At 38.9% G+C, this 25,659-nt stretch overlaps 2 protein-coding genes across 4 annotated transcripts; one reads left to right on the top strand and one right to left on the bottom strand.

Annotated features, from left to right (window-relative positions):
- On the top strand, positions 1-12,746 carry LOC105188520 (sarcomere length short). Of its 2 annotated transcripts, none has more exons than XM_011150034.3 (8): positions 1-679; positions 4,358-4,631; positions 5,812-6,099; positions 7,350-7,669; positions 9,664-9,907; positions 11,183-11,483; positions 11,560-11,866; positions 11,945-12,746. In XM_011150034.3, the coding sequence occupies exons 1-8, from the start codon at positions 509-511 to the stop codon at positions 12,104-12,106; spliced, it is 2,067 nt and encodes a 688-aa protein (XP_011148336.1). In that variant the 5' UTR covers positions 1-508; the 3' UTR covers positions 12,107-12,746. The 2 variants fall into 2 exon arrangements, with proteins under 2 accessions (XP_011148336.1, XP_011148337.1); XM_011150035.3 differs by having other exon boundaries at positions 3-679; positions 11,273-11,483.
- Positions 12,747-13,655: 909 nt separating this feature from the next.
- On the bottom strand, positions 13,656-24,437 carry LOC105188521 (Lysine demethylase 2). 2 transcript variants are annotated; one of them, XR_850199.3, is made up of 8 exons: positions 24,164-24,437; positions 23,748-24,027; positions 22,989-23,676; positions 22,482-22,806; positions 22,103-22,400; positions 20,969-21,261; positions 19,149-20,804; positions 13,656-14,108 (listed from the first exon to the last, which is right to left on the bottom strand). XR_850199.3 is itself a non-coding variant. In XM_011150036.3 (7 exons), exons 1-7 carry the CDS (start codon positions 24,203-24,205, stop codon positions 19,800-19,802), a joined length of 2,931 nt encoding a protein of 976 aa, XP_011148338.1. In that variant the 5' UTR covers positions 24,206-24,437; the 3' UTR covers positions 18,477-19,799. The 2 variants fall into 2 exon arrangements, 1 of the variants encoding a protein (XP_011148338.1); XM_011150036.3 differs by lacking the exon at positions 13,656-14,108 and having other exon boundaries at positions 18,477-20,804.
- Between the last annotated feature and the right edge of the window lie 1,222 nt (positions 24,438-25,659).

Genomic DNA, 25,659 nt, shown 5'->3' with positions numbered 1-25,659 from the left:
CGATCTTTCCCGGACTCGCGCAAAAATCCTCGACCCCGTCGTGATACATGCTCGCCCCTCTCGTTGAGAGACGCGTCGGTCGGTCGACATCGCGAACGGCAAGCTTGACGGTCGTTTGCCGCGGAGATCCCCATCGAGAAGCCTAGAGTCGTGCAGCGAGAAGCTTATTATCATCGCGAGAGACGACGTTTTATCGAGAAAGTGAGAGAGAGAAGTGGGTCGCCCGATCTCGCCCACGCGAGAGCCCCACCTTCGTGTATCGCGGTCGGTCCAGGAGTTCGTCAGTAGCGCATCGCGCACGTCCTCGGGAGGATCGTCGCCATCGCCGCTTGTTTCGGGCGGGGGCGCGAGCAGGCGATTTTAAAAGAGCCGGAGACACCCAACGTCGCCTTTGTCGACACGTCGGCGAATGATATAAGGGGAAAAAGCGCAGGTGCCGAACACCGAAGGATCGTTCGTCCTCCATAGCGAAAGAGAAGAGGACAAAGGAAGGCGCTGAGCAAAGAAAATGCCCGGCGCCGGTGGTCAGCCGCCGCAAAGGACCACCTTCCGACCGCCATGGGTCAAAGATGGTCCAAACCCGCTGCCGATGCCCACAGCGCCGTGGACCCTCAACTCCCGTAGAGACTCAAAGCCGAAGACCGAGGAAGTTCCCGCCTTCACTCAAGTCACCTTAAAGGTAGGTGGAGTATTCCGAGAGCATGACTCGACGATTCGTTTTATAGTAAAATCTCAAGATGGAGTGAACTCGATGGGAATCCGTAGAAAATGAAGGATGGGTTTTCTTTGGGAGGATGTGTCCTGGAAACGACGGTTTTGAAGCGACGGTACATTGAATTTCATCCTCTGCCAGCACCGCGCGAAAGGGATTTTACGTTGTCACGACTTTGCGACGGCAAGTCACGGCAGAGAGATTTAACCGCGATCTTTTTTTAGGATGATACGAAATATCCGAACGGACGGAAACGGTGGAAGATTAAATATCCCGCGGAATTACGATGAGACTGTTCGATATATCGCTCAAGATTTTTTCAACTTCAACCCTTTGTCTTAACTCAAGCGCGAGACAGCGCGGTATTTTCGTTTTCTTAATTAGGGAGGTATTTTTCCAACTATATTAACAGTTATATTTATAAAGACTTATGAAAATATACCATGTTGCAGTGGAGCAATTAAGTAATTAATTTTCACCCTCATCAGTTGGATTACGATGGTAAACGATGATTTTAGATAAAATTTTACGTTAAATGTTACAAGTTATCGGTCGGAAGCAACTGCTCGAAGCGAAATGCAAAGTCTCGGGTTAACATTCGGATCAGTTCCGATCAAACGCACCGTCTCTCTAATTAAGATAGAATTCATATCGCATCCTTCCGTCACGATTAAAATCGATTAATATAATCTGCCTCTGTTTCAACTGGAAGTACGCGCGAGTAATCTGCGCTATGCGACTTCTGCAATCTTTTTCCATTCAGATATTGGATTTCAAAGTCAGCGGACTTCACTACTGATCGTGATATTATTAGCCGGCGTGGGTGTCCCGCAGCGAGTTAGCGCGATAAACATTTCGGCTGGCACGGAATTCGGCGCAAGCTGTTGCATCTAAACAGTACACTTCGATCCAATTGTCATCAAAACAAAGAACGAAAAAACGATTCTGTCTTTCGAGCGAAAAATCACGTCGTTCCGTTCGTTCGAGCGAGGGGCGAGGGGTGTCGACCTATCACCGATCAGAGTTGCCGACGGCGAATTGTCCAAGTCTGATTGGCTGAATATTTAGCTCGACATCGCTCATGAAACAAGAAAGAGTTCTCCAAGAGTTCGATCTTGAATTACGGCTATATTCGAGTGAGAGAACTCGAGATCTGCGATTCAAAGTGCTCACGCACATTTCGCGCTGCTCAAGATTATTGCTGTTGGATTTATATCATCAAATTGCGGGAAGGTTTTCCAAACGAATATCCTCGCGGTTTTCTGGCAACGCTCCGCGAGAAGACAGATTGATCTACGCGACTCGAGATAATGCGGAAAACGTGAATCCCTCGAAATCACGATGACGCGCTCGCGCAGGAGCGCCCCCCTTTTTACGCGCCCCGACGTTACATGTCGCGATACCGTTCACCGGTTTTCGCTCACGATTAAGTCATCGACGGGACAGATCGAGTTCGAGATAAAATAATTTCAGAGAAAATCTTAGAGATAATCGTAAAATTGTCAACCGAGATGTATATGCACGTAGATCCTTGCGGCAGGACTTAACGCGAGGAAATAACGCGTTGTTGGCAATGTCGTTACCATTGCTAAACACTTCCCTTCGGCAACGACTTTTCGGCAACGACGTAATTTTTGTTCTTCGCTATTAACGGTAACGATAACATGGTTGCATTTTTTTGCAACGATAACGAGTACCATTGTTATTTTTTTCCGCGTTGCACACTAAATATTTTCGAGGTAACAAAGGACTGTAACCGCTGATATCCCAAAACACATAATTCTGCGAGAATTTCTTTCTTTCTTTGGGTGACCCTTATGTTATCCTTGAAAGGAACCGCAGGTTCCTTAACCTTTTGACCTGAAGTTATTTCTAAATAAATCCTAACGACATTCGTCACGTTATGTCTGATGTTGCGTCGGATTCTTCGCATTGTTGTCTAATGATTCACGCGGCGACCTAACGATCGCCAAAACAATAGCAAATTTTCACGTTGACTTCGGATATTTTTAGACAATCAGAATGCAGGTCGGTTCACGGTCGTTCCCCATTAAAGCGATCGAAACGTACCGCACGCGTGCCCTTATCAATTATAATTTCGTTTTCCCGACGCGAAGGAAGGTGAGATCCGTCGTACACGCGGCCGCATATAAGCCTCTGGGTCACGATTATTTAAAGAACACGCGTTTCTATTTCAAATGGCTTGCCAGCTGCGTCTTCCGCGGAGTTTCTTCACGCGATTATACCGGCGATTTCCCGCCCGAACTGTATCCAAAAATCGCGATCGCGACGTCACGTTGATACGCGCAGAAACGACTTTGCTAGAAACGACGAATTTACAATTGGAAGAATGAAGAGTGAGAAATTCCCGAGGACCTTGAACGCTGGAAAGTCAAGCAACGATTTGATGACAGCTATTTATTTTAAAAGATGGAAACTCCGCGTCAATGACGATCGAAATTGTAGAACGTGACATCTCAAGTGCAAAATTCAATGTGAATTATTTAAAGCCGGCGGAACGAACTCTTCTCTGCTTCGAGGCTTGCCAAGAAAATTCCTTCGGTCTCTCTTCCTCTCTCATTCTTTTCCATTTTCTCTCTCTCTCTCTCTCTCTCTCTCTCTCTTTGTGTCGCGCGAGATGGCACAGTGGATCGGGGTAGGGGGAAGCGACGAACCCTTGTTTTTTTATATTTTTTTCCCTACGACTATCTATTGTGAAAAACAGTATTATAAAAGTGAACGACATTTTTTCTCCGTATACCTAACCATATGGCCAGAAGAATGTGGCAGAAGTTAAGTCAAAGAAATCTACGACAAATAATTTACGACAAAAGAGTGTGACGAAGGTCCTGCCAATCGGGTAAAAAAGTAAATCGCCAAATTCGTATTCGAAAATGTTAATTCATTCGGCGACGTGACTATTTGGCGTTAACTCGTAGGCAGAGCCGTTAGAAGCTGGTTGGACACATCGGCGAATTAACCAATTGATAAACGTAACAGTCATTATTCATCTCATTAACTTTATGGTCCACTGACATAATGCCGTCGCGTCTACTTCGACATTGCAATTTGTCGACGGCTCTCTCGCACCATTTGTCTTAGTGACGTTACATACAATCGCAATCGATCATTAAAATCCGCTTTACTTTGAACGGTTTTCGCTACAGCGACATTTTTACCAGGAAAACACCGGAAAATGTATGTGATTAAATATATATATATATATCATATTTTCAATACGCTAGAACGGAAGAGCGCGACATTTCCGAACAGGCCGCGGACCTGCAAAATGGTACAAAATGGTTCTCCTTTTTCTCTCCCTTTGTGTCGTGTAGTCGGGACAAGAGAGGGACGGAAGAGATAGATCCAATAAAAGATAGAAAAAAACGAAGGCGACGAACCTTCGTTTTTTTCTATCTTTTACTGCGGCTATTTATTGTAAAAAAACGTATTGTAAGAAACGTGTGAGAAGAAACAGAACGAAATTGGCAAGCTTTGCAAGCTTTACCTAGTTACTTAACAATAACTGGGAAAAGAGGAGAGATCCTGGACACACAAACGTTCTCGCGTCTCCGCGTTGTATCATCAAAGTAGCGAAAAACTGCCTTTCTCTCAGCGAGCATAATTTTCTATTTGATTTGACAGAGTGTGCCAAAACCCGCGGAGCCCGCGACACCTTCCTCAGATGGCCAGCCGCGCAAAGCTTCCGCTGACGGACAACAGCCGCGGAAACAGAGCAAAATCACGATAATACCGTCGCAACCGAAGAATGAGAAGATACCGAGCGGCCGGCCGGTACCGCGCGAGAATGGGCGACAGGAGCCAAATTCGAGGCCGCAGCTCGAGCGGCAAGTTCGCATCGAGAGATCTCGATCGCGGGGTGACAGTATACCACTCTCCAAGAGCGAGAGCACTACAGGTAAGAGCAACGACGGTCCTTCTCTCTTTCGTAATTACTGCCGCCCTTAAAGCGACCGATACTTTCGTTACACGCTAACGCGAACTTTTTGGTCCCCGAGTTCATCGGTGTGATAAATATGATTCTCCGGACGCGCGATTATTATTTTCTTACAATTTGCTGCAACTTTGTACTGTACTTAACTTTTCGATCTCGTTATTACAGCCGAGTGCGAAGAGAAAAATGCGTCGCTTTTTTTCCATGTGAAATCGACAGAATTTACCTTGGAGTTAAAAGTTAAATGCGTTAACAAAAATGGCAGATAACAGCTAGGGTCGTAGGATTCGCGTTGAAAATATTACATTATCATTCTAAAGTTCTTTTGATCTTACGGATAAATTCGGGAGCGGATCAGGCTTTGGAAAGCATTCGTTTTTAACACTAATTCGTCATTGTTACCACAATACCGCTAATTAATACTGTTAGCAAGCCGTCGAGACGAAAAGAAGTGACTTGTACGCGTTATTTTTCAAGTGTATAAATTTCTTTTTCTCTTCTCACTGAGCACTTGTTACGCTACATTTCCCGGCACCATTTTTGTACCAATTTAAGAACCAAACTAAAGCGAGACAACAGCGAGTACTACTTACTTCTTGGACAGGTAGACTTAACAATTCACAAAACTGATTAGATACGAGCTGGGTTCTCCGATGGATCACTGCTGGGACCTTCTGCAGATTACTGGACTTCCAACGTATTGGCTATCTTGAACTGGAAAGGAGAATAATAAAGATAAAATAATCTTACATCAGAGTAACATAAGACAGGAGAAAAATAAGAAAAAGGCACCAATAATAATCATGCAAAGAAAGAGAAGCCGATAGACGACAAAGTAAAGTCATATTTTTCGATTGACTCTCAATGAAACGACGACTTCTACTGAGACAGCAGTGACTTATAATTTTGTACAGATTACTTTAGTATTAATAATAATTTTTACCGATTACTTACACTTTCGATAGACTTAGCAATCGTCGAGATACTTGCACACTTGACCCACTGTTAATTAATAACGTTATCAAGTCGTCGAGACGAAATGAAGTAACTTGAGACTCGGGAAAATAACTGGCGTTATTTTGCAAATGCAAACTGCTTCTGAACACTCTAAGCTCTCTAACGAGAATGAATTCTGTGTCCTAAGGTGCCCCTACATTGTCGAAAAGTTCCTCGAGGGCGAATATACCCCCGCCTCCTCCGCCCCGGCCACCACCACCACCGCCGAGTCGGAACATCCTGAAAGACCTCCCTGCGCTCAACAACAAACAAATGCAGAAGTTGGAAGTCCTGAAGTCCAGGCCCAGGAAGCGGCCTGATTGGGCCAGTATGATGAAAGAGGTCGAAAGTGGGAAAACTCTGAGGCACGTAAAATGCAATGACCGGAGCGCTCCACTCATCGAAAGAGTCAACAAGGTTACAGCTGACCCCGCAGGTAACAGGCGTATACTCCTTTGTCCACCATGACCGTTACAAATTTCTCTCAAACCTTTTTCTGCTAAATATTTTTTTCTCGCCGTTCTTTGATCTTGAAAGAAGTATCTGCATCTCTCAAGATCTCTCGCCAACGTATTCCCACAAAATCTCTCTGTTTCGTTTCTCGTCACATACATTTTTGAATGGTGACAATGACAATGTGACGCGATTGTTTGATTGATGCGGCTGAAGTTTGATCTTGATTGATTGGCAAATGAGAAAAAGCGGTTTTTATTAACGCACGCGTCCCTAGTTCCGTGTTCCTCTTTCGTAGCGCAAATAGCCAGCAGTACTGGTCCGTCGCTAATTTCTCCTGGCCCAAATGAATATCTCTCGCTCCCCCGCCAGGCGGGCTAGCTAATCCATTGTTGAACTGTTGGATTGATTAAATTGTTAATTGATTACCGTTGAATTAACTGGTATCTTCGCGTTTCTCAATGGGTTTACCGACATCCGGCCCTCTCCTGCTCCCTCCTACGTTAGCAGCATAATGATCATAATGATGAGCTTAAGAGGTGATCTCTTCATTTTGTTCCTGATCGACACCGCGTCCATCGCAGATTTGTTTCCGATGTTTCGTGAGCATTTCAGTCCTCTCCTTCCTGAATTGGAATATTCATGAAACGCGTTGAAAATAAATCCACGATGGTCGCGGTACCAATCTGGATATCAAATAAAATCTATAAAGACGATAAAGGCCTGAAATGCCTTATCAGCTACTTTTATGAATCAGCGCGCCCGCGCAGCGGAAAAGCGGAGAACATCCAGCCGGATGATTCTCGGATGAAGAGAAAATATTAGTCAAAATGTCAAGGATAAGTCGATGGGATCATCTTCTTTCGTGGAGTACCAAATTGTACGCGATAGCTCCGTCTGTCGCGGTATTCATCTGCGCCGCCTTTACCGCCGCTTTGTCAACCATTAATCGTTATATTTCTTAGTCAGTGAAAATTTCAATCGAGCATCTAGTCACTCGAGAGCTGTCCGTGATATGCGACGCTATGCATGACGGCGTTTTCACAACTTGAAGACGCGTAAGTCGCGCTTCTCGAATTTTTAATGTGATCGATTACGTCTTGATCCAAGAACCAACCATATTTTTCGTCGCCAAGTCGTGGTACCAGAGACTACATGCAAGTCCGTGTTTCTCCATGCATGACAACACGATCGAGCAACGACTCACGCATAAGTTTTCACCCTGATCAATAGGTAAGGCCCACTTCGTGTTCGAGTCTGAAAAGTCGAATATGCACAATCAACTGCTGAAGCAGATTCAGCAAGGGGTGAAACTTAAAAGTGTCAGGACAAATGATCGCTCGAAGCCGGTGCTGGAAGGTCTCCGGAAATTTCGACGGCAATTAACTATAGAGGAACAAATTCAAAAGGCGGAAGAACCAGTGGCAGATGAAATGCAGGACGAGATGGACGATATAGACGCTGTAAGGGACGATTTGCAGAGCACGAAGCAAATGCTGGCGTTAGAATTGAGAAACAAGGAGGCTTTGGAGCGGGACAATAAACGCCTGCAGGTAAAAAGGAGATACTTTAATAACTGGAAGCCATTGAATTTCCGTTTTGATACTTTCGTGATATTCCTTGTAATATATGGAGGAAAAGAAATATTCGAGAATTCTAGTGAATAATGTCCCTTCTACTCCTGTTTACTCAGTTTTCTTTGATTTGCGTTTCGCATTCTTGCGTAATAATTGTCAAGTTTCTCTTTTTGACATTTGACAATTTTAGATTTCTCTGCCCTTTTGATCTTCAGCGGTATCCGGAGTATGAAACCTGCATCTCGAGAGGGATGCAATTAAAATTTTTATTTCTTAGCAAAAAGACCTTCCAATTGTGTTTTCAATAGCCGTGAAAATTATATTGTTAGCTCAACAATAACTACATGGCCAAAAAGGTGAAGATACCCCGGTACCAAATGATGCTATATAACCCTAACAGCGGTGGCGAGTGATGTAACCCTGGTATGCTGTGGCAATTCATTAATCACACAAAAACACGAATATATATCTGGACAGATCCTTGTACCTAAAAACATATTTTTACCTTTTTAATTTCTAAGTAAGATTAAATATATTTACAATATACAAATAAAGATTGTATTCTTGTATCTTAAGATTTTAATAACAATATTATAAAATTTTTATTCTCATGAATTTTTATAATTTTCCTAAGATAATTATTGTACTTGTGTATCAGTGAAACGGATTTAGGGATTTATTAATTGCTCTATTGCTGATTTCATTACAGATTTATTATGTCAAATAAAGAGAGATGGTCACGCGTCGGTACGCATTTGCTTTATACATCTTTTTACGTATTACATACTTATTGTGTGTGTAAACTAATATATAATTAATTTATCTTACTCTTTGAAAAACAGCTTGGTTTTTAATTTATATGTTAATTGCATAAAAGGATTCTCTTTATACAAGGTGTCTCATAACTGTTGACGGCGTGCAGCCAGACGTAGAAGCGACAAGATAAGATTACGCATGGCCGAATAGCGATTGGCCCATTGTCTTTCTCCTCGCCATGCGCCGGCAACAGTTGTTACACCGACTGGGCCGCACTTTTGCCCGAATGGTCGCAACGTTTCTCCGATCATCCATTTTGGATCGCTTATTCGTCAGATTTCTGTCATTGATAACTCGATAATTACTGCGAATATCGCGAATAACGATACAGGACTTTTATGTTTGTTTTAATCCCCTCTATGTCCCTGCGAATTCCTCGTACCGAGTTATGAGACACCCTGTGTACATATTATTAATTATACAGGATGTCATAGAACAATGGTGCCGAAGCTCGTGAGAATGTAGAACGGATTAAGGCGAACAAAAAAGCCTCATACCGTTTTGCGATATTCGCAATAATTATCGAGTTATTAATTACAGAAATCTGACAAATGAGCGCGCACTGAGATGGTATTCGACGAGAGCTGCAGCCGCTCAGGTCACAGCGCGGCTTAGCCAATTCATTCTACGCATGCTCCGTCAAAATTGTTCCGAGACATCTTGCATAAAATTCATGGTGTTTTTAATTGCTCAGATATTGATATATTTAACTTATTGCGCGTGAAAAATCAATTACGCAGTCAATAAAGGACCGATAGAACGAAGTAAAAAAGACGTATATGGGTCTCGAAAAATACATTTGTTTCTCGTATTTTTTCGGAAGTTCGGTTATCAATTAAATTATTGTACAACCAACAGAAATCAACGCGAGACAGTCAGTGAGGAATTCTCTCAACTTTTTTTATCGGTGTATCCATATTTAATTTGCTAATTAGTCTTACTATGCTTAAATTAGTCTTACTTATAGCGTATATTAGTATTACTTATAGCGCGGCATATCACGATTACAAAGGGAAAGATCGATATTTTGGAGAGAAATGATAAAGCTGTTACTGTAAACATGTTTGAAAGATTTAACTTCTACTTTTCGTTAGGTAAATATAAATTTAATTCTACAATGTCTTATTAAATGTTAAGTGACTTATAATGCGCAGGCTAGAATTTTAAATCTCGAGTCAGAAGTGGAATGTATGAAGTCCCAAAAGAACGTTCAGGAGAACAAGATGCAAGACGAGAAACTTTCGGAATCTTTGCGACAAGAGGCACAACAAGCGAAGAAAGACGCGGAGAAAGCTGAAAAGGAATACGCTACCGCTGCCGAGGAAAGAGACAAGACCAAAAACGAGTTGGAAGAGATGAAACGAATGTATGCGACATTGGAGAAACGCATGAAAGCTGGTACGTAATTAGAGCGTTTATTCTGGCAGAAGCTCAAGTTTGGTAGCAATCTTTAGATTAACGATCGATCGCTTTTTTAAGCTTTCTAATTGGCCTGAATTTGTATCGCTATTTTAATCACGAAGTGTTAATATCTGCATCACTCTGATTGCGTTTGTTTCGTACATTTTCAGTCTTCGATCTCACGTATGTTTTGCATTTCATACCTTTCATTTTCACTTCACTTCATTTTTCATTTCATAGTTCTATTTCATCGAAAACAGCACAATTTTTCCATTGGAGAGAAGACATTTCTCTTTCTTAGTTTATTTATGTCTTTCGTAACCGAAAAGAAACTCGGAACTGGGTGACACCCTCGTAGCTTAAAAAGAAAAGCAGTTAAAACCTTTGAAAGCCATGCCACTTCAAACCACTTCCTAAATCACTCAGAAGTCGACAACGTTTTCATTATGTATTCAGTTATCAGTAACAATTTTGTGTTAAGCACATACCGTTCTTCGGATGTTACATAACCTAACCTAACTTTGAGAAAAAGAAAACTTTCTCACGGCATTTTCCTTGTGTTGCAACGAAATTTTCCGTTAATTCCTGAAGAACGGAAGCTCTCGTTTCTTGTAACTGAAATCCAATCGTGTTAAACGAATAGTTTACTGCGTATATACTTTTCTTACTTTAATTAATACTTCGTTTAGGCGAGGTTGTATTTATTGGCCGATTTTTCCCACTGTTATCTCTATTCTTTTTTGTAACGTTTTGGCTACTCGCAAAAACGTAAGACGCTCGAACTTAGGAGCAGCCATGATGTTGCGGAACGAGAGGAGTGGGGATGACAATACGAAAGGACATCATCCGTCTCTTTTTCAAGCAGGAGTATAACACACCATAATAGAATCTATAATTATAATATTACAACGTTATCGAAATTTGTTTTGTTCTTTTTATGGCGTGGTATAGTAAAGGAGCAGATTTCGTGTCCAGAAAGTCATTCTACGAATAACAAAATTTCACGGCAAATCCCTAGACTGTGTTCGTGTTTTGTAGGCGGGATTTGTTGAAATAATCTTATGGCAGGTATAAAATGGCAGGTAATAAATGGTGGCAGGAATAGCTATTTTTGTCGCCAACCTGCCGTAAGGTTATTTCAATAGACGCTGTCTATAAAACACCAACTTAAACGAATACATGTGACGAAGATCTGAAAGATACAATAAAAGGCCCCAGTAAACTTGCTTACACTAATACTGCTTTCTCGTTTTCTTATTTCGCTTAACACAGAAGAAGAGCTTGCACCTACCGAGACTGAACCGATTGTTGAGCTAACGGAAGATTGGGAAAATGTGGGGTACGCGATGTACGATGTTACAGGAATGGCACTAGCCGGTTGTCCTAGCGCGAAAGACGTGGCTAAAATCGCGACGCAGAAAAGTATAGATAAGCAAGATGTCAACGAGAGTGAGGAGGAAGAGGAAAGTACAGAGGAAGAGGAGGAGGAGGAGGAGGAAGACCCTAAAGTCGCCGCGGAAAAACGCGCGCAGAGGGAAATCAAACTCTTCATTTCGAAGATTAAGGGCTTCAAGTGAGTGCAACGATAAACGCGTTTTAAAGAAAGAATAGAAAACAAAAATGATTTATCTAATAAATCGTTGAAACAGAGACAAGGCGGTGAACGCTCGCAAAGAGAGACACGCGCTGAAGGAACAGATCAAGCAGCAGCAGAAAATGCTGAGGGAGGAAAAGAAGAAGTTCAAGCAGCTGCAGAAGGAAGTGGACAAGATGGCAAAATTAGTGTCGGAGACCGACGAGGAGGAAGAGGAGGAGGAGGAAGAGGAGGAGGAGGAAGAAGAGGAGGAGGAAGAGACGGAATCCGAGGAAGAGTCGGAGTCTGAGGAATCGGAAGAAGAAGAATCCGAGTCGGACGATGAGAAGGCACCCTTCGAGCATCGTAAAAATGTATTTCAAGTAAGTATACAAGGCACTTGTAAGTGAATGAAGAAAGCGATAGCTTTTTTGCACGTCGAAATGCTTTCTCTATTCTAGAAGCGCATTAAGAAGCACGAAGGACGGCTCGCGGCCTTGAAGAAGGGCAATTATTTACTCAAGGCCCAAGTAGATAGGATTAAGGACGACTTGGCGAAACAGCGTGAGCAGAGTATCACCCTGCAGGAGGACCTTGATTCTGTCTTAGCGGAGCTAGGTTAGATTAATGTAGGGGGGAAGGGATATTTCTCCGGAGTACAGAAAAATTGTATACATACACGTATAAATATTGCATAATGAAATGTAGAGAATGTTATATGTAATGAAAAGAAATGATTACACACACACACATACACTTTACTCGAGCAATTTTTACACGAGGAGCGGCGGCGTTGACGCGTCACAAGGAGGTGCCTCTGTCACAAAGAATATCATACAGTCACACAATACGTCCTACCGCACGAAGCATTTCCGCGCAAAGGCATTCTTTCTATAACTGCCAAAATATTATCTCGACATCGCGCGATTGCAAAAATATGGTATGGTTTGGCGCTAAATATGATCACCTATGAGGGGACGAGGATAAAAAGGATTCTTCTCTTTTAAATTGCGATTATCTTCTTTATATTTCTTTTTTCATTTCGTGATGTTCTTGATATTATTCTCATGCAACATTTCATACGCAATCGTTTTACATCTTTTTATTGCGCGTCACATAATTAGGAGAAATATCGCGTTTAGCGTCAAATATAAAAACACGGGTCGAAAGCTTTTTGCCCGCGGAAGACTGACAACCTGGAAAGCCGAGCCCAGTTTCGTGAAATATGACTATTATACTTTGCAACACGACGATACTAATTGACAAATGACATTTCCTTCAACAATTGCACATAATGAAAGAGGAACCAAAGGAAACAAAGAAATTACGATCACATACAGCAGGCAGAGATATGTATGTATACGACACGCGTGCACGCAATGCAGAAGACTTTTGAGTAAATTTTTTCACGGTAAGCGCTTTATAACTTAGGGAAGATTACGATAATGGCGATTCAAAATGAAAATCAAAATGATTTTTCAAAAGTAATTTTAACGTAGGAAAAGCAATAGTGAAAATAAAAAATCGCTGATTTTTTATTTTTAGGATTTTTATGAAAGAAGCAAAATAATAAGAGGTTAATTATGCAATTTATATTTGTTGGTAAGAATGTTTTGTTCTTAATGTTTATTATTTACATGTTAATATATACAGAGCCATATGCTATGATGTATCTGCTTATTTTCGTTTACGATTCCCGATACGTGCTATCTTGTATAGGATCGGTAATACGGATCTGCGAAATTTTATTGTTTAAATATTATATATAGGCGATTTCCTACATAATTTTGTGCGCTGAATACGAATCTGGTCGCAGAGATTACGAAGGAAACCATCAATAATTCTCAAGTAGCTTTTAATACTTTTGATTTTGGAGATTTGTGAAATCTTTTCAGCTAGTTGAATTAAACAATATTTATTATTTATATGAATACAATATTGCAATGATTTCACCTACATATCAATGAATAACCAACTTTAGCATTAATGTTGACTGGTATGTTTTTCAAACATTTTTATTGATAACTTTTCGATAAACAAAGAGTGCGAGTTAAAGCCTTTTGAGAGTTGTTCAGAGGCATAAACTTGATAATATATGCTAACTAAATCATGTCGCCAGTTATCATAATCTTGCCATAATGTACAACGGACATCTTTGTATATTTCACGGTGGAATATCGTACGTTTGCTGAAACAATAAAAATCTTGGAGATCGCATTTTAAACAAATCCGACACGAAATATTCGATATTCCGCGACGGAAGAATCATTCGTTTTCCCTTCATCTCGTTTCTTTCTTTGCTATCAAGATGTAAGATATTTTTTTTAATAAAAGATTGTTAGTTGAGCAGAGGAACTTTCCTAGAGATTCTTAACGATAATTCAATGTTTTAGTTTACGTGAATAAAAATCAGGTTGGCGGAAAAGATCGATAATCTCAGAAGATGATGTGGGTCGATCGGTCACTCCTCTTGAGCGCAGGCAGAATCGCATTGTTCCAATTTACGTTTTGTCCAACATGACGCAAACAAACGCCATATGTCGCTCACATGGTTATCATAAGAGCCATCGCACATAAGATGGCAACTACTTGTGCATAAGACCAATAGCTTCGGCTAATGAACATCTAGAAAAGAGATTTCATATTGATTCACAGATCATAACATAGGTTTTGCTAACTTGAAACTTCGATATAAAGAATACGCGACCACCATTAGCTGTATGATTTATTGGATTGACCAGAAAATTCGTTCAGATTTCATCAATAGATAACATTAGAAGTCAATATTATAAATATTGTCATTCTTAATCTATAATTTTACACAATTCTGAGACGTGGCACTTTATAGCGTGTTGAGAAAAGAAATTGCGCAGAATTATTAAGTGTCAGTGAGAGATGTAGCCAAATTTGAAAACAGAAAAACAGAAAAACATGAAATTATATTTTTATCATTTTACTTTACGCAAAGAAGACAATGTTATGAATGATTGAATATGTTAGAAGTAATTTGCCAACTTTAGAGAACAGATTTTTTTTTCTTTGGAAGACGCTGAAGCAAAAGAAACGAGTTGAGAAAATGTGAAACAAGTTCAAGTTTTAATTAATCGATTAAGCGATTACATGACGCAGTGAGAAGAAACGGCCTGCTTTGTGGAAAACTGGCGACTGGGTGCTTCATCACGACAACATATCTGCCTATTTATTGTAACTTATCGAGTAATTTCTGATGAAACACGAAATTGTTCAATTTTGTCGGCCCTCCTGCAGTCCTGATTTGGCTCCCTGCGACTTCTGGCTGTTCCCCAAATTGAAATATCCTCTAAAAGGGAAATTTGATGACATAAAAGAAATAAAAAGGAAAGCGACGAGGTAGTAGTTAGCTATTCCGAAAGCTATAAAGAACTGTTTCCCACAGTGGCAGAATGTCGTTCCCAAGAAAGTTATGGCTTTCAAAAGGGAATACTTTGGAAAGGACATCATCGCCTTTGACTTTTGGATTAACTCTCTTTTTCGCTACAGTATAACATACTTTTTGAACAGACTTCTGGACTTCATGTAAAATAAGGCAGAAAAGATGCGCAACGATATAAGCGTCGTTAAGAAATTATAGAATCCCATCGCAGGTAGTTTTAGGTATTGAACGAGAGGAAAAGGTCCGAGTGACTGATAAGTCGTAAAAGTGGTTACTTTTCTAACAGAACCAAATGTGTCTTCGGCTATTCAAAAAAATGTTTACAGTTCGGTTGGGATTGTTAGATGTTATTTCTATTATATTTTATTTTTATATTCTCGACTTTGCAAGCATCTTCAGACTATTATGTGTTTTGTTTGTTTAAAAACGGTAAAGAATCTAAATTTTTGGGGACTGTTACAATCCACCGTGGAAAATCTTTTAAATAGAAAAACTCATTCGATTCTGTATTGACGGAACAGAATTTACTTAGAAGACAGCTCGATATTGTCCAAAATGGTTCAAATAATTAATTTTTTCAAATAATTAATTATTATAATTATTATATTAATTATTATATTAATTATAATTAATTGTCAAATAATTAATTAATTCAAATAATTAATTTTTATCTCTTACAAAAGAAATTCGAACGAGCTCTGCGAGCAATCCAATATACATACGTTACACGCACATCTTCGAAAATTTTTAAGTTATACATGAGAAAACCTTCTTAAATTTCATCATTTATAATACGTGATAAAATTTAAAAGAATATTCATTATGTATGCAAAATGAAATGAACGTATATTCAAATTCGTTGAAGAGAAAGAAGAAAACTGTCAAATTTTGAAGAAAGTAATTGCAGGTCAGTGAAAATCAAACAATCTATAAGAAAATAGTTATAAAAGTAAAATTTCTCCATACTTCCTTTCTCTTTTTTCAGCGTGTAAAATTGTGCGTTATGTACAATTGCAAACATAAAGATTGATATATGTTTGTTCTTTAATTCATTTCGGAATACATCTGATATTCAGCAGAAGTAGAGACATTTTTTTGTTTGACTGATTCTCAGAAAGCTTTTTTTATTTCCGTCTTAGAGAGAGAGAGATATCTTTCTTTTTAATTTTCTTATTATTTTCTTAATGAATATCGGATGCGTTCTGTCAAACGCATCGAAAGAAATATTAGGTGTGCAACTTAATTCTCTTAATAAATCAAAGATTTTTGCCTCTTCGGATTGTTATAAAGTATCTACTTTTCGTCACTATCTTATGCAAAAAGTCCTTTTTAAACCTGAATAGCAAGATCGTGTTGTTCCTTACAGTACATGTAAGTAGTTTTAAAAGTTTAAGAGTGGAGATTTGAATTTCAAGGACATTCGAAATAACCAAAACATATTGAAGATGAACTCCAAAAATGTTTAGATTTTGTCGCACGCAGGTAGAGCTTGCGTATTTATTTGGAGTAACACGACAAGTTATTTCCAAAAGCTTATGTAAGCTGAGAGGAAAGCCGTTAGTTAGGTTTCACATAACCTGACTTCAGTTTCACTACTATTTCTTAAGTATGTTATGTTAACAAAGCTGCCATATTATAGTACATTTTAAAACTTAAGCTTTATATTTTCAAACCATTATATGGTAAGAAAAAAATATAAATTTGAATAGGCCAGTGATTGAATTTTGGGGTCGAGAAATCAAGTTGTGCACTTAATATATATCATTCTTTACATCTGCGATCGTACAGTCGGCTAATCAAAAGTTGCAGCATTTTTTTTTATAAGTTTTGTAACGCATATTAAATAGAAAAATGAATCTCTTGAGAATTACCAAAAAACAAATTTTCCTGTTAGATATATAAAACTCATTGAGAAAAGTGTTGCAATTTCTGATTAGCTAAATTTACAATCACGTATGTTGAAAACTATGTATGTTGAAAACTATAAGAGTGTATAGAATGTCCACCCTCATAAAATGATTTCTTTTTACATTTTTAAATATGTACATGTTAAAATTATAAGAATTCGATTCGAGGAATCGATAGATACGTACGATTGTTTGTACCGGTTAAATATAGATTTTAAAATCAAATTTTGCACAGCCTTAATAAGTATCTCACAATCTTTCTTCAATTCTTAAAAAATTACTATTAATAATTTTAGATGGATACTATCAATGATTTTGAATAACATTATAGCGTTGAGTAAAATTTGATTTGCCTCGTAAATAACGCGACCGCTATGAATACACGCATTATTTATAGCGTTTAACAAAAATTAAGTAGATCAAGTCACTACTAAATTGAGAGATACTTTCTTTTTGTTTCAGAAAAAATTTTATCCACGTTGGATGATTCCGAATAAATTTTCGAATAGACAATCGCAAGTATTGGACATCGATTTTAACGGACACCGTCTGTTACCTGTTAAAATAAACGTATGCTTATTTTAAATACGATAAAAATATTAATGTTAAAGAATCTTACGGAAGAAAGTGAACATCAATTAATATAATGTCCGAAAAAATAAACGTGTTAATGTGTACAATTCTCGGAATTCACTATCAGTTGCCCCGCAGTAAATTCCACAATAGTTTCAGAATGCATAAAGTTTTCGTTGCATTATATTTCATATAAATTATAAATCGCAAGAAAGTCGAGCGTTATAGCGGAATAATATGTCTTTTAAAGTTTGTTCAACACTGATAGAAATCAGACCATCACTCTTCAGCGATTTTTGTGGATTATACGTATACTACATATATGTATATTGCGAAATATTGCAACGTGACAATTTCATTCTCGGCTCTCGTTGAAATATAATGAAATTGCACAGAAATATCACCTCGAAGGAAACAGAAAAATGTTTTTTTCAATTCGTAATAGTTTCGTAATCTCTCAGATATTACTTTAGTCAACAATGGGAAGAATTATTGCTCGGAATAATAAGTGTCAGACGTATGTTTTCAATACGCAATTATAACAAAATTGTACAAAATTTCTGCATTTGAATTTAGATCACAGCTTTTTTCTGCTGCGATATTATATTTTCCTTGTATCGTATTATTCTTGACGCCAGAAGCGAAATATATAAATCTTTTCTTGCATTGTAAATCACAGTAAAGAACAAAATATGTTCTTGTCTTTGATCATATTTGATATATTTGTGAAGTATGTCGAAAACTCGTTACAATCTGCTGTTAAGTTTATTTTCGTTGAACACGTAGATCACGTACAGATTGAATTACATATACAATCATTAACGAAGAATTATTAAAGTAATTTTTTTCGACGTATTCTGCCAGTTTATATCCATGCTTTGTAATTTTATTAGATTTTAATGCTAGTGCAAGAAAAAATTTACATGTTTGTATTCAAACGTCGTAATTCAATCAAGGCTTACAAATAAAGGAGCAACAAAATGTAGGAAATTACCAAAACGCGAATAAACCTTCATGTAAAAGAATGAGATCTATTTTTTTTTTAGCTGCATTTCTTTCTCTAATCCTCCTTTTCCTTCTTTCTCCCTCTAAATAATATTAATTAATAACTAATATTGCAGAGAATATAATATACTACAATGTTAAAATAAATAGACCTGATATGTCTAATTCAGTAAGATGTAAGACAGCACTTAAAAGCTATTGCTTGCTATTATTTTATAATTAGTTTATAATAAAATTATGTGTAGAATAACTTGAGGAGCGGAGAGGAAAAGAGAAGGAACATGAAGGAAAACAGACAACTAAAACGTGCGTTTATATAAAAAAGCAGGTATATGTACATAACCGCTTACACAAAATGTTTTACGTCGCCTACGAAAATGCAGCTTAGGTCGAAGATTAAAATTCGAAACATGTACATGCTGTCTTCGTGCGACATTTAGAGATCACCTAACTAACATTGCGAAATGGTACAATCGTGTATGTGTGTGTGTGTATGTGTGTGTGTGTGTATATGTGTATAATTGGCGCGCGTTTATGGATAAACTGTATATATATCTGTGGTCTGTATATGTCTGTGGTTTCAGGCAGCTTTCTCATATTTTTACAGTTGAGATATCTCTCGTTTAAGATTTGTTCGAGTTTCATGTAAATAAATACTAACTTTTCTTGCATGTGTATGCGCACACGCACGTTTTCAATTTCCACAACCTATGCGAAAAATACTGTATTCGGTCAACAATGATTCGATATAGAATTTTTATACTGTACCTTTCCGTACATTGTGACAGATACTCTCTGTCGGATCTTGATGAATACGACTTGTCTCAGCAACCCGACTTGACCTCACGCTGAATAAAAAAAGAAAGAAATAAAATAATAGACATTAATTTCTTTATGAAGTGCTCACAATTTGTTGAAGGTGACACGTTTAAAAAAGCAATAAGTTTCCAACGTCATTCCACATTATCTTCTTCACGTTTACCAGACAAACAACAAAACTGAATTTTATGCAATATAAAGGACAAAAACTACTTTCAGGCGAAAGATATTTAGAATCAAGCATGGTATAACTTAAAAAAATCGTACAATTCAAACAATCAAACAGTACATAAGCTTTCGCAATCAAAAACAAGAAAAATAACGTACAAGTCGCGAAAAAATCGTCTTCGCCAAGACCACGTTTGGCCTTATGTCGGTAAAGGGTGTCACCACAATAGAAATCTTATGCTAGTCAGGTCTTTCCTGTCACATCATATAATGATGCACGTCATGTACCGATCTTTTTGTGTAAAATAAAAATCCTCACTAGTCGCAAGTATTTTGCAATTACGGTTCGTACGCAAGCAGTGATTTCTACGTGCGTTAACAGAACCGGATTGCACTGAACAATAATACGCGCGAGCACCACTTGAGGCCTTTTCATGATATTATCATGGCCTCAGTTTCGGGTTTCTTTTCTTCCACCAGCTTCACATCCGTCACGTGCAAGTTATGTTCGCTCTTTGCTGCGAACCTGATAACGGCCTGAGTCGATACTTGAGTAGTGTGCCGTAGATCTAGGTGCTTCAATGCTTTACACTGTTCCAGGTGATCCAAGGTGGTTTCTGTGAGTAGTCTGCAGCTGGCTAGATTCAACGACATCAAGTTTGGCAATTTCTGCGTTGCTAGTTGAGCCACACCCATGTCAGTAAGTCTACCGCACGAAGATAAATCTAAACTTTCTAGGCACGACAGATGCTCGACTATGTATCTAGCTCCGAGATCAGTAATATCGCATCCACCCAGGAACAAATGTTTCAGGTGCTTTAATCTCGACGTCTTGTCAATGAGACCAGGTCGTGAATCCGTTGGTGGGCTCAGAACCTCGTTTAGATTAGCGTCGTTTAATCCGGTAACATAACTCAAGTCCAGCATTGTCAGAGGTGGACAGCAGCAAGTTCTCAAGCCGCAAACTGCGGTCCAGGCGCAACCTTGAAGAGATAACGTTCGTAATTGCGGTAGTCTAGTCAACAACCAAATCAGCTGTTTCTTGTTAACGTTGGTCCAATCGAGCTTCAGGTTCTCCGGTTGTCTGCGTACGATGAAGGTCAAATGCAAAGGCTCCAGGCGGACATGCGACATGTCAAGTTTCTTCCATAAATTGGGATCTATACTATATCTCGCCCAGGTACGACAGACCAAGGCACAATTAAACAGATCTCTTACGTTAAGATATCGGAACACTGACAGCATCACCGTCTTATCGTACGCTAGATTTGATCCGTCTTCTTCTGATTTCGGGATAGGTGGCGGTGGTGCAGGCCTGACTACCACGTGCGGCCTGATTAGATTTCTGCTAGTTCCAGCGATCAATTGCATTGCCAAGTGATTGCGCATAATTGTTCTTCGTTCGTTGTCAGCTGCTTCCGCAGGAGAATCGTTTACCTGAAACACGAGCAATGTGGAATTTATATATCGGCGCAACGACAGAATATAGTTCTTAGAAGTACTACCTCGAGATCCAGTTGTGAATACATAATATCAAGAACGCGTAGATTATTTTATCAAAAATGCAAATTGCGATCTATTTATAAACACTATTAATTTACCTCCTCCATCCTTGGCTGTTTATTCGGCGTTGTAGCTCGTTCGGAATCCGAAGTGGGCGCCGACGATCCCGCGCTCGACACTGATAGTTTTCGCGAACGGGATTTCTGTTGACGCGGTCGATAATCTACATTTCGACCTCGTTCACAACACTGAGGACACTCCCAACTATTCGGCACATCGTCATTAACTGTTGTTACTTCGTCGGAATTCAAACCTATACATTCCGGATGTACGATGTCGAAGCATATTGAACATTCCATTAACTTCGACGGTATGTTGGGAATTGGTTTACCTGCAATTGTTTATTTGAATATTCGCACGGGTTACTATTACGTTTCGCAATAACAAGATGTAACATTTGCAACATGATTCTCCGATATAAGATCATTGCTATATCACTCTATATATATTTTGTAGTATATTATTTTATGTCACTATACCCTTAGTATGTCATCTTATACTTGATATTTGATTTCTTTCGTGTAATCAAATGACAATGAACTGTATAAAAGATATAAATAATAAAAGCTAAGATAGCAAATCTATATATAAGATAAAAGCATTTTATTTAATAAATTGCTTGAATTGTACCTCAAATATAATATGATTTATAGCCTATTAAAACATTGAAAATCAACATTAATTCTTTATTGAAATCAACGATCGTAAATTATCAAATTAGTATTAAAGCAGTACTATTAAAGCAGTAAAGAACTAATATAATAATTGTTTTAAATACACAAAATGTGTATTTAAAATATAATGTAAAGAATATGTAATAAATTAGTTAACAATGTGGATATTGATGACGAAAGTTATTAAAACGAGAAACCCAATATAAAATAGCATAAGTATAAGCGTAAGTAAAAATTGCTAACTGACATAGTATCTTCTAATAAAAAAATACAATTTTTCATGTACACATCATGTTTTTAAACTTAGAGATACAAATGTTTGATAATTACGAAAGATTTAGGCTTTAATATAATTAAAAGTCGTTTAACAAAATTAGTAGGAGTTATCTGTGCAGTTTTGCACTCAGGACTTATATTGTAATAGTACGCTAGCAAAACATGATAAAAATTAAGAATAGTCAAGCAAAAGTTTATATTCGCTACAAGTCATATACATACCCATCAACGGTGCTGGCGGCTGTCTCCAACCGTCCAACTGGCAAATTTTACAGGCTGATGTCACTGGTAGCATGGGCCTTAAGCACTGGCGCATCAGGCACGTTTGTTTAGCGCGACCAGATCCACCGAATTTTACCATATCCTGACAGTATACACATTCTCGACAATCCTGTCTGGTGCAAGCTTCGCACTTCTTACATCTAGTGCGTCTTCTACGCGGGAATGCTCTCTCAGATTTCTCCGATGGAAGTCTCGGTGGTATTTTCATGAAACCCTTCCGCGCCACTCTCAATCGTTCCTATGATATAATGAAGCAACGTGATTAAGATTGTTAAATCCAAATGCATCGAGTGTAGTTTTGTAAACGATATGTATCTACCCTGTCGGCGATGGTGAGTGGTGGTGGGGATGGTAATACGGCATTTCCCGTTACAGCAGCTTCGGGATTGTCATGCCGATGTTGTTCCACTAAACAACGTACATCATGAATCAAAGCAACCGGGTCGCGTATGAGTTCCGGCACATTTTTCTTCGTTGAGGGTAAAGAATGTAAATACATAACTATTGCTTTTAAGCCATGTAACTCAAATGGAGTAATGTGTGTGTGTTGATGCTGTGGTGGAACTGAATGTTGCTTCTGTGATTCAGCTATTTCTAAGTGACTTCTACCCAAGAGTACATGCACATACCGTTCAAGAACATACCTGCAAGAAAATATTATATATATATAAAAAGTATATATATTATAATATTGATGGTTATCGAGATGTAAGAAAGAATATGAAATATATGTGTATTATATAAATATATCATATTTTAAAGAAAATATATTTTTTCTTACATCACACACGTCTTCAAAATACAAAAAAATAGATCATTGACTCACCACAACATTTCTGTAAAGAATGGATACCGAAATTTCTGTGGTACTTTGGTATGCTCCTCTACTTGCGCCACTTTCAATTGTTTTTCTATACCAAAGCTATGCAAGAAGTTCCCACCAAAAACTAGAGAATCTTGAGGAGTATACACAGCATGTATCCAACCAGTTGGTATAAATAATGTCATACCAGCTGTTAGACTTATTCTGCCACATCTGTCTACCATATCACCAAAAAATACATCCGACTGTTTGCCACTTAACACCCACTCTTGATAGAGTGCCAGGTTCTTTTCAGTTGGTGGAATCAGCCAGAAGATTTTACCACCGCGCAGAATGTGGTACCATACACTGGTACCACCAAAATCAACATGGAAGTCAGTGTAACATCCTTTCACTGACATTAAACAATACTTCTGTACTTTTGGATACATCATGTCCTCCAACAGGTTAGTTGATTCCACTTGAGCATCTTTCAAGTGTCTTGGCCATACTACGTCGACCCAATCAACTTGCCGTACCAACGCAGGTGATTGTACATAATTCTCTAATTTGGTATGACTAAACTCTAAGGAGATCACATTCAACAGTCGCTCCTTGTTAGGATCCTCATAATACTTTTGCCAATCTTTCATCGTCATGTCTTCATTCTTCTGAGTATTAACATCCATCACATCCAAAATTCTCTTAGAACCTGTAGATTTGAAGATGTTTTATTATCCGCTAAGAACAACATATCTTTTCTTCTACATATAAAAAACTTACCAACACAAGTTCGGACATCATTTACTGAAAAGTTGGAGCTAGGCACTCGCAGTCCTAGCCCCGACATTTCCCTGAATAACAATGGTATTTGTAGCCCATATTTTTGCAAATATGCCAAATTCAATTCAGAGCCATTCATTTCTCGGAAGAGGCCGCTGAAGTTGCTCAGGTCATACCTATCACATTCGATCTTCTCATCAAGCTGGAACGTTCTACGACCCTCGATTTCCTCATCCCCTAGAGTCCAGTCGTCGGTGTATAGTTTCTTGGTTCTTTCGCGCTGCAAATAAGATCAGATGATGAAGAACAATGTCGACTCGAATATCCTTCGACGCGGCGGAACGGCATCATCGTCATCGTCGCAGCCGCCGTAGCCGCCGTCGCCGTCGGCGAACACGCGGTCGCGGTTTGTTTACCAATTGCCGCCTCTTCGGCAACGCAGAGGACTCATCGGCCATTGCGAACACGCTGTCAGAAACGTATCACCGGTAATTCATGTGGGGGACACTCACTGAAACGATGTCGCCCGAAAGTAAACAGAGTCTCGGCCAATCTTTTTATTTAATGGCCCAGCACGTCGTTTATTATTTACATTTCGTATGCAACGTGTTTGTAATGTCGCGAACGCACATTCCACGCACGATCGCACTCCCGCGACAAGATGCGACAAACGGCACGTAGCTTACAGGTATAGACTGCGCCCTCTTAAGAGAGTTTTGATGAAAGGATAGCTATAGTCTATCTTCTAATGTTACCGCCATGCTATCTTCGTCGTACCAAAGGAAAAGAAAGATTCAAAAGTCAAGCTGGACAAAGATAGGTTGGCCGTGGCCTTCTCTTTCTAACAGTTTTCACGATCTTCATGTCTTCGCGGTTTTTTGCTGTCGGCCGAAAGCTATCAACCCGCGCGCGCCAAAGTTGAATTCTGTATTATGTATACCAAGCTGCGAGTAAATTCATTCGTCAATTTGTCGTAGTATGATGAGTTATTACTACGAGTATCGAAACAATCTCCAGCAAGTTGGCTGTTTCATATTACGTCACATCACTCAGTTGCAATGCAAATGAGTGAATTATTAGATTTGTTCGTTTTCGAGCAACTTCTGAACTAGTGTAATAAGTGAGATGAGAGTAGTGAAAAGAGTATACTTTCTTTTACTCCAACTTAATACTAGTTCAAAGTTTTATGAAAACAGACAGATCTCTAATGATTGGATCGAGGGTTCACTGTATCGAACTCTCGATACTTCGAGATTCTCAATCACTGCAACTTCAGTTATGCAGCAGTCGTGAGGCAGTACGGAATCAAAGAATATTGTCCCGCGTTTCTCGTCAAATCAAAGTATGTATCGCGCGCAATTTATCACCGTTGGGAATGCCGAATATAAGTTACGCGCGTTTCTCTTAACAAAATAATGTTAAATAGCCGTTGACGACGAACCGTCGAAGATGCCAGATGAAAATCGTCCGTCCGGTATAATCATCGAGAAAGTTTTGAATGGCTGTACTCTTGTCCAGCCTCGCCGGAGAAAAATTGGTAAGTGTCATTGGATTAAAGATTGCAACTAATAATGCGCCTATCGTGTTTATGAACCGCATATATATTTTATTACATACTCTTGTGCCAAAGTGACAAGAAAATTGTTAAATTAGAAGTTTGATAACCGTTACATTGGGCCTCCGCTACAGTCCCCGCGAATAACCAACATGTCTACCGATTCTTACATCTTTAGACATTTTTATCTGTGAGGTCATTTCAAATAGCAGGTATATGCAACGTGACCTGCTAACACTCAGATTTGAAGGACAAAATTATGACTTTGTTGTGCAATAAGTATAGGTCTTGCATCGAGTATGTAACGTAATGTTGCAAAGAACTACGCTTTGTGAGAGAATGGAGAATGATTATTTC

Source organism: Harpegnathos saltator, unplaced genomic scaffold (assembly GCF_003227715.2).
Source record: "Harpegnathos saltator strain DR-91 unplaced genomic scaffold, Hsal_v8.6 scaffold115, whole genome shotgun sequence".
NCBI classification, from domain to species: Eukaryota; Metazoa; Arthropoda; class Insecta; order Hymenoptera; family Formicidae; genus Harpegnathos; species Harpegnathos saltator.
The sequence above is the reverse complement of the archived record's forward strand: the minus strand, read 5'-3'. Positions and strand labels throughout refer to the sequence as shown.

Excerpts from the sequence above, each read along its gene's own strand:
- LOC105188521 (XM_011150036.3), bottom strand. The coding sequence starts at position 24,205 with ATGGCCGATGAGTCCTCTGCGTTGCCGAAGAGGCGGCAATTG. Across the intron at positions 22,807-22,988 it reads TTCTTTACAGAAATGTTGTG|GTATGTTCTTGAACGGTATG; the intron begins GTGAGTCAATGA and ends ATTTTCTTGCAG. Across the intron at positions 21,262-22,102 it reads GCCGCCAGCACCGTTGATGG|GTAAACCAATTCCCAACATA; the intron begins GTATGTATATGA and ends AAACAATTGCAG.
- LOC105188520 (XM_011150034.3), top strand. The coding sequence starts at position 509 with ATGCCCGGCGCCGGTGGTCAGCCGCCGCAAAGGACCACCTTCCGACCG. Across the intron at positions 9,908-11,182 it reads GGAGAAACGCATGAAAGCTG|AAGAAGAGCTTGCACCTACC; the intron begins GTACGTAATTAG and ends CGCTTAACACAG. Across the intron at positions 11,867-11,944 it reads ATCGTAAAAATGTATTTCAA|AAGCGCATTAAGAAGCACGA; the intron begins GTAAGTATACAA and ends TCTCTATTCTAG.